At 50.6% G+C, this 8960-nt stretch overlaps 2 protein-coding genes across 2 annotated transcripts in view; both read left to right on the forward strand.

Annotated features, from left to right (window-relative positions):
• The window catches only part of LOC102248711 (A-kinase anchor protein 17A), a 14406-nt gene extending 10467 nt beyond the window's left edge, over window positions 1-3939 (forward strand). Inside the window, exons 2-3 of the mRNA XM_014537842.1 lie at window positions 1635-1816; window positions 3927-3939. Of these exons, the coding sequence (XP_014393328.1) occupies window positions 1635-1816; window positions 3927-3939 (195 nt within the window). The remainder of the gene's footprint in view (window positions 1-1634; window positions 1817-3926) is intronic.
• ASMT (acetylserotonin O-methyltransferase) overlaps window positions 3822-8960 on the forward strand; it is a 10471-nt gene continuing 5332 nt past the window's right edge. The window contains exons 1-4 of the mRNA XM_005863992.2: window positions 3822-4092; window positions 4616-4790; window positions 6437-6566; window positions 8646-8714. Of these exons, the coding sequence (XP_005864054.1) occupies window positions 4021-4092; window positions 4616-4790; window positions 6437-6566; window positions 8646-8714 (446 nt within the window). The 5' untranslated portion in view covers window positions 3822-4020. The remainder of the gene's footprint in view (window positions 4093-4615; window positions 4791-6436; window positions 6567-8645; window positions 8715-8960) is intronic.

Genomic DNA, 8960 nt, shown 5'->3' on the forward strand with positions numbered 1-8960 from the left:
AACAGCTGTGAAAGCTGGTTGGTCACCAGCTGGCTTCCTAGTCAAGGTTCACGTGTGGTTTTTGTTTTTTTTTAAGAAGCCGTTTTTGCTAAATTATTTCTACTCGGAAACGTTTCGCACCGACCTGAGGCCGCCACCTCCTTACACTTTTATAATCGGCGGCCTCTCCGGGGAGGCGCGCGAACCCTCGGCCACGCCTGTACCGTTTGAGTTTGGGGAGAGGGCGTTTGCATTTTTATGGTGAAATAAACTTTTCCAATGAACTGCTGTTCTGCTGGCTTTGTTGTGAGTTCTTTCAGCTGAGCCTCGGTCAGTGTCTTTGAAACTGATAGGAATCACTTGCTTTTCCTAGAAGCGCTAATTCACTGGGGTTGATTTTTTTTTTCCCCTCTAAATATATTTATACTAGAGGCCCGGTTCACGAAATTAGTACGAGGGGACGGGTTCGAGGGGTTCCTCAGCCCAGCCTGCACCCTCTCATAATTCTGAATGCTGGCTCCTAACTGCTCTCCTGCCTGCCTGATCGCCCCTAACCACTCGCCTGCCTGATACCCCTAATGCCTGATCGCCCCTAACCACTCTGCCTGCCTGATCACCCCTAACTGCCCTCCTGCCTGATCACCCCTAACCCCTCTGCCTGCCTGATTGCCCCTAACTGCTCTCCTGCCTGCCTGATCACCCCTAACCACTCTGCCTGCCTGATCACCCCTAACTGCTCACCTGCCTGCCTGATCACCTCCTACCCCTCTGCCTGCCTGCCTGCCTGCTTGCCCCTAACCACTCTGCCTGCCTGCCTGATCGCCTCTAACCACTTGCCTGCCTTATCACTCCTAACTGCTCTCCTGCCTGCCTGCCCTATCGCCCCTAACCCCTCTGCCTGCCTGATCACCGCTAACCACTCGCTTGTCTGATACCCCTAACTGCCTCTGCCTCGGTCCGTGCCCCCCCCCTCCCCCCGCCCTGGCTTAGTCTGGAAGGACACCCAGAAGGTGGTTTGGCTGTCCGGTCTAACTAGCATATTAGGCTGTTATTATAGATTGATTTCAGAGAAAGGAAAGGAGAGAGAAAGAGAGGAACATCCATGAGGAGAGAGAATCATGGACCGGCCGCCTCCTGCACGCCCCCCACTGGGACTCCAGCCCGCAACCCGGGCAGGTGCCCTTGACCGGGAATCCAACCATGACCTCCTGGTTCACAGGTCAATGCTCAACCCCTGAGGCACGCCTGCCGGGCTAGGCTTGTGTTTAAAGAACTCTCGTCCGAATACATTCTCCTTTGAAAAACCCGTGGATTCTCATCGGTCACCAGGGCCTCTGGCTTCCTGTTTGTTTTGGAGATTCTGCCGGGGGAGGGGGAGTCCAGGCACCGACCTGGATTTTCACGCCTCAAATCCCGCCTTTGAAGGAGCGTGTCGGGCCCTTCCTTCTCACTCCATCTCATTAGCAGAGTCATTGCCTTAGTGGGAGATTTCATGGGTCTCCCGCAGCCGGGGGATTTGGTGGGATTTGTCCGTCTTAAGAAAGGCTGCTTACAGTTTAATCAAGCAAATGCCGTCGATCCGGGGCCAGTCCGTAAGGCGGTCCCAAAGATTCTCTCCTTTTTTAATTTTTTAAATGTATCTTTATTGATTTCAGAGAGGAACCCCGAAGGTCTCCTTCGATTCGACCAAACACCTGAGCGACGCCTCCATCAAGAAGCGGCAGCTGGAGCGGCAGAAGCTGCAGGAGCTGGAGCAGCAGCGGGAGGAGCAGAAGCGGCGGGAGAAGGAGGCCGAGGAGCGGCAGCGGGCGGAGGAGAGGTGGGCCGGGGAGGAGAGGTGGGCCGGGAGAGAGAGAGGAAAAAAAACATCCATGATGAGAGAGAAGCATGGATCGGCCGCCTCCTGCACGCCCCCGACTGGGGACGGAGCCTGCAACCCGGGCCTGTGCCCTTGACCGGGAATCGAACCCGTGACCTCCTGGTTCTTAGGTGGACGCTCAACCACTGAGCCACGCCGGCCGGGGAAAACATGCTATTCTTTTTTTAAATATTTGTCATTTAAAAAAAATCTTTATTATTGAAAGAAAAAACATGCTATTCTATTTAAAATATATATATTTTAATACATTTTGGTTGATTTCGCAGAGGAAGGGAGAGAGACAGATAGAAACATCCATGATGAGAGAGAATCATGGACCGGCTGCCTCCTGCACGCCCCCTACTGGGGATGTGCCCGCAACCAAAGTACAAACCCTTGACCGGAATCGAACCCGGGACCCTTCAGTCCGCAGGCCGACGCTCTATCCACTGAGCCACACCAGTCAGGGCATTATTTTTTTGTTTTGTGAATGGCAACCTTTACTGGCCCAAAATGTTTCCGTTTGATGGATGTAGTCCCCTTTGTTTTAATATTTTTTTTTCCATTAAAAAAATAAAATTTAGCCCTAGCCGGTTTGGCTCAGTGCATAGAGCATCGGCCTGTGGACTGAAGGTTCCCGGGTTCGATTTCCGGTCAAGGGCACATGCCCGGGTTGAGGGCTCGATCCCCAGTAGGGGGCGTGCAGGAGGCAGCCGGTCCATGATTCTCATCATTGATGTTTCTATCTCTCCCTCTCCCTTCCTTTCTCTGAAATCAATAAAAATATATTAAATAAATAAGAAAATAGCCACAAATCATTTATTTTTATTTTTCTGTATGACAATCAGAGTTTACTTAGTCAATTGATGAAATTAAAGGCATAACCTTTGTTATAAACATTTTAGTAAATGTTAATTTTGACTTAGGAAAGAAGACAATTTAAAATCCTAACAATGGAAATGAAAAATACAGAATTACCGTTAAAAATGAATTGACAGCGAATTTTATCTCGGACTCAGGAAACATTTTTAATATTTAATGAAAATGAATTAGTCAAATGTACGGGATTTAAAAAAATTCCTTAAGGATACAGAACAGCTCTGACTTTTTATGTCCAAATCCTATAGCAACAGAATACCAGCAAGAAAAATGTTACACAAATCATTTTTTTTGAATTTTATTTTATTGTTTAAAATATTACAAATAGTAGTACATATGTCTCCTTTCCCCCCCCCATTGCACAAATCATTTTTAATAAAATTTAATTTAAACCTGAACTCATTAAAATTTGATAATTACGTAATAAATTATCGTAGCGGCCTGGATCCCTTAGGGCAGCGGTTCTCAACCTGTGGGTCGCGACCCCTTTGGCCGTCAAATGGCCCTTTCACAGGGGTCGTCTGAGACCGTCGGAAAACATATATAATCACATTGTTTTTGTGATTGATCACTATGCTTTCATGATGTTCAATGTGTCACCATGAAAATCCATCCTGCAGATCAGATATTTCCATGACGATTCATCACAGCAGCCACATGACAGTGATGACGTAGCAAAGAAGATAATGTTATGGTTGGGGGTCCCCACAGCATGAGGAGCTGTATTCAAGGGTCGCGGTGTTAGGAAGGTTGAGAACCACTGATAGATATATAGATATAGATATAGATGATATAGATGATATAGATATAGTGATGAAGCAGTAACGAAGATAATTCTATGGTTGGGGGTCCCCACAACATGAGGAGCTGTATTCAAGGGTCGCGGCCTTAGGAAGGTTGAGAACCACTGGCTTAGGGGCAGAGTGTGTGAGCCGAAAGCCAGCTGGGGGAGGTATAAGCCATATCATCCCTTTAATAAAGCTCATGGGATTATTGTCTTTGTTGTTAATCCCCATTTGAGGATATTTTTTCCATTGCCTCCCCCCCCCCCCCCCCCTGAGAGAGAGAGAGTGAGAGAGAGAGAGGAGAGACACAAACCCCAGTGGCCCCGCAGGCACCCAGCTCCCGGGCCAGTGGGGCGCGAAGTTGCAACCCAGGTACCTCAAGCCCTTGACCTGGAATTGAACCCGCGACCTTATTCCGTGCGCAGGCCGGCGCTCTAACCACTGAGCCACACCGGCCACGCTCTCACCACTGTCCCTGCAGCCGGGAACCACCCGGGGGACCCTCAGAGCCGGAAGGAAATGAGTTGCCCGGAGGGGCACCCCAGCCCCGGGCTCCTGGACCAGTACTCCCAGGGGTTCATGGTTTCGCAGGTAGGAGGAGCCTCTGGAATTAGGGGCCACAGGGGGGTGATATTTTTTATTTAAATATATTTGTAATTGATTTCAGAGTGGAAGAGAGAGAGAGAGAGAGAGAGAAACATCCACGATGCGAGAGAATCATGGATCGGCTGCCTCCTGCACGCCCGTACTGACACTGTGTCCACCTTGAACACTCACTGCCCAGCCCCTCCCCCAGCCCCTGGTGCCCACCATCGACATTGTCTCTGCGAATCTGTGGCTCTAGGGACCTCATCTAAGTAGAATCCTACGGGATTTGTCCTTCCGTGTCTGGCTTACGTCACTGCATGACCTCAGGGTCCATCCCTGTTGTACTAGGTGTCAGAATGCCGGTCCTTTTTCATGGCTGCATACTATTCCACTCTGGACGGGCCCTGTATTACTCATCCATCGATGGGCACTTGGGTTGCTCCTGCCTCCTGGCCGCTGTGAGCCATGCCGCCATGAACACAGCTGTACAACGATCCCTTGAGTCCCTCCTTTCAACTCTTCCCAGGTTCTCTTTGCCGCGTGCGAGCTGGGAGTGTTTGACGTCCTCGCCGAGGCCCCGGGGCCGCTGGGCTCGGAAGCAGTGGCTGCACATCTGGGGACCAGCTCCCGGGGGACAGAGCTGCTGTTGGACACCTGTGTGTCCCTCAACCTCCTTCAGGTGGAAATGAGGGGAGGAAAAGGTACGTGTACTTTGAAAATATTATTTTTTATTGATTTCAGAGAGAGAGAGAGAGAGAGAAACATCAATGATGAGAGAGAATCATGGACCAGCTGCCTCCTGCACGCCCCACACTGGGGATCGAGCCTGCAACCCGGGCATGTGCCCTTGACCGGGAATCGAACCCTGACCTCCTGGTTCATAGGTCGAAGCTCAACCACCAAGCCACACGAGCTGGGCTGGGCTGGTCACTTTTATAAAATGCTAGAGGCCCGGTGCACGAAATTCGTGCACTTGGGTGGGGATGGGGGGGGGTCCTCAGCCTGGCCTGCGCCCTCTCACAGTCCGGGAGCCCTCAGGGGATGTGCTGGAGGCAGGAGAGGCTCCAGCCACCGCCGCTGCACTCGCCAGACGTGAGCCCGGCTTCTGGCTGAGCGTCTGCCCCCTGGTGGTCAGTGCACCTCAGAGCGACCGGTCGTTCCACCGTTGGGTCAATTTGCAGATTAGCCTTTTATTAGATAGGAGGCTCTTACTTTGCAAAATTCAACATCGGTCACCCTGGGTTGAGCCTTCAGGGCGTGTTAAGGATTTTCGTCCGTCTGTCCGTCCGTGAAGTTGCAGAGTCTAGAAATCATGGCTTGAGTTGGTACAAGAAAGCAGGGGAGTGTGGGCCGGGGGACTGCGGCAACAGGCACGGAGCATTTTGCTTAAACAAGGAGTCCTGTGCCTGTTGGGATTGTGGGTGCAAACGTTGGCCTGGTTTCTGGGCCCAGGTTTGGGGTCCATCGGAGCGACCCACAGGTGCCCAGCCGCTATGACAATTTGGTCAGAGGTGGTTAACGGTTAGCCCCTTCTTCTTCATGAATAGGCCACACTGGACCCCTGTCCTAAGAGGAATATAAAGAATCTACAGCCCTAACCGGTGTGGCTCAGTGGCTAGAGCGTCGGCCTGCGGACTGAGGGGTCCCGGGTTCGATTCCGGTCAAGGGCATGTACCTTGGTTGCGGGCACATCCCCAGTAGGAGGTGTGCAGGAGGCAGCTGATCGATGTTTCTCTCTCATCGATGTTTCTAACTCTCTATCCCTCTCCCCTCCTCTCTGTAAAAAATCAATAAAATATATTTTGAAAAAAATTAAAAAAAATAAAGATGCTACAACCAGGAAAAGCCCGGCCAGTGTGGCTCAGTGATTGAGCGTCGACCTAGGAACCAGGAGGTCACAGTTCGATTCCCGGTCAGGGCACATGCCCGGGTTGAGGGCTCGATGCCCAGTAGGGGGCGTGCAGGAGGCAGCCGGTCCGTGATTCTCTCTCCTCATGGATGTTTCTCTCTCTCTCTCTTCCTCTTCCTCTCTGAAATCAATAAAAATATATTTTTTAAAAAAATTCAGCCCAGCCGGGTGTAGTGCAAGTGTTGAGTGTCAACCCAGGAACCAGGAGGTCACGAGTTCGATTCCCGGTCAGGGCACATGCCCGGGTCGATCCCCAATGGGGGACATGGAGGCAGCCGGTCCATGATTCTCTCTCTCCCTCTCCCTTCCTCTCTGAAATCAATAAAAAAAAAATCTATTAAAAAAATTGTAAATCATGATGTTGTGACAGCCTGCAGCCCTGTCTACAAATTTAACTTACTTTTCTTTGTTTGTTGTTGTTTTTTGGTCTGTTCCCAGCTTTGTATGACAACACACAGCTCTCCAGCACCTACCTGCTGAGGTCCAGCCCCAGCTCCCAGTACCACATGATGCTCTACTTGGCCCGGACTACCTACCTGTGCTGGGCGCACCTGGCCCAGGCGGTGAGGTGGGTGTGGCGTCGATGGTGCGGACTCAATCTCAGGGCGGCCCCCAGGGCTGGTTCAGGGCATTGGGGACTCAACATGCCAGGTTCCTGGCAGAACCAAATGGGCCACCATCGGTTGGGAAAAATCAGAGAAGATGTTAACACACTGCAGACTAGTCGTATTTTTGTTTATTTGTTTTTTAAAATGTATTTTATTGATTTTTTACAGAGAGGAAGGGAGAGGGATAGAGAGTTAGAAACATCGATGAGAGAGAAACATCCATCAGCTGCCTCCTGCACGCCCCCCACTGGGGATGTGCCCGCAACCAAGGTACATGCCCTTGACCGGAATCGAACCCGGGACCCTTCAGTCCCCAGGCTGACGCTCTATCCACTGAGCCACTCCGGTTAGGGCGGACCAGTCGTTTTATCGCTGGCTTTGCCCAGCGGCCAGATACGTTTCTATTGGACGAGGTACAAAATAACGTTTTACATACGTGTGAAAGGCACGCCTTAAAATCAAATACCCGTTGCCTTTTGAAGTTATTGGTTACGTGTTCTTTCAAGCTAATGTCTTTTTATCTATTTTTAATTTTTTAAAAATATATTTTATTGATTTTTTTTACAGAGAGGAAGGGAGAGGGATAGTTAGAAACATCGATGAGAGAGACACATTGATCAGCTGCCTCCTGCACGCCCCCCACTGGGGAGGTGCCCGCAACCCAGGTACATGCCCTTGACTGGAATCAAACCCGGGACCCTTCAGTCCGCAGGCCGATGCTCTATCCACTGAGCCACACCGGTTAGGGCCAAGCTAATGACTTTTTAAAGGATGAGACTTTGTTAAACACTGTGTGACATGAAGGGAGATTTCTCGGGATCCGTCAGATATGTGTTAAGTGACCTGGTGTTGACCCGTAAAAGTCACTTCATCTAGATCTGTTGATAAGAAGTCCTTGTGGCCCTGGCTGGTGTGGCTCAGTGGATAGAGCGTCGGCCTGGGGACCAAAGGGTCCAGGGTTCGATTCCGGTCAAGGGCATGTACCTTGGTGGCAGGCTCTTCCCCGGCCCGGGCTCTGGTCGGGGCGCCTGCAGGAGGCAACCCATCGATGTGTTTCTGGGAGACAGTTGTTCTGGACATGCCTGGGGGGGGAGGGAGGAGGAGGAGGAGGAGGAGGAGGAGGGAGAAGAGGAGAAGGAGGAGGAGGAGCAGGTGGAGGAGAGATGAGGAGGGGTAGGACATGGAGGAGGAGGAGGAGGAAGAGGAGCTGGGGTAGACCAGCTGGCCGACCCACTAGCTGTAGGTAGACCAGCCGGCCCTCCCATCAAAGGTAGACCAGCTGGCTTTTCAGTTATAAGGCATTTCCTATCCACTAATGCTGGTTGAGGAGTCATTTTAGAGTGTGGTGTCCCCAAAATCACATCATTGTCAAACTCCTTTTTTATATATGTTTAAAAATATAAATTTTTATTGATTTCACAGAGAAAGGGAGAAGGAGCGAGAGAGAGAAACATCCATGATGAGAGAGAATCACTGATTGGCTGCCTCCTGCACGCCCCCTACTGGGGATGGAGCCCACAATCCGGGCATGTGCCCTTGACCGGGAATTGAACTGTGACCTACAGGTTCATGGGTTGACGCTCAACCACTGAGCCACACCAGTTGGGCTAAAGCATATTTTTATTAATTTATTTTTAGAGAGAGAGGAAGGGAAAGGGAGAGAGAGAGGGAGAGAGAAACATCAATAAGAGAGATAGATTGATTGACTGTCACCTGCATGCGTCCATGCCCAACCACTGAGCCGTACTGGCCGGGCAGTCACTCTTTCTATTACCTTTCATTCCTCCTTGGCTCACGTCAGAGAACTGAGCTGGTCGGGGACCCTCCAGCCCTGAACACGCGTGTCTCCCTGAACACGCGTGTCTTTTGCCCCAAAAGGAAAGCCTGAGTGTGTTTCGCCGATCAGTTACGCTTCCTGCGTGCCCCATCTGTGATTGAAGGGGAGGGGGGGTGACCACCTGTGTGAATTGATTGATTAATTAAGGGATCTCTCAGAACTGGGGTGACAGCCTTCCTTCCCCCCACTCCCCCGATTTCAGAGAAGGGAAGAACCAGTATCTGAAGGCCTTCGGGGTTCCCTCAGAGGAGCTCTTTACCGCCATCTACAGGTAATGCAAAGTCCTTAGTCTCATAGCATTATGCTTATTATTATTATTTTTAGGTGATGCAGTATTTTATTTTAAAGTCTGTTTTTTTATAAAAATATATTTTATTGATTTCTTACAGAAAGGAAGGGAGAGGGATAGAGAGTTAGAAACATCGATGAGAGAGAAACATCGATCAGCTGCCTCCTGCACACCCCCCACTGGGGATGTGCCCGCAACCAAGGTACATGACCTTGACTGGAATCGAAC

This window comes from Myotis brandtii, unplaced genomic scaffold (assembly GCF_000412655.1).
Source record: "Myotis brandtii unplaced genomic scaffold, ASM41265v1 scaffold1833, whole genome shotgun sequence".
Taxonomy (NCBI): domain Eukaryota; kingdom Metazoa; phylum Chordata; class Mammalia; order Chiroptera; family Vespertilionidae; genus Myotis; species Myotis brandtii.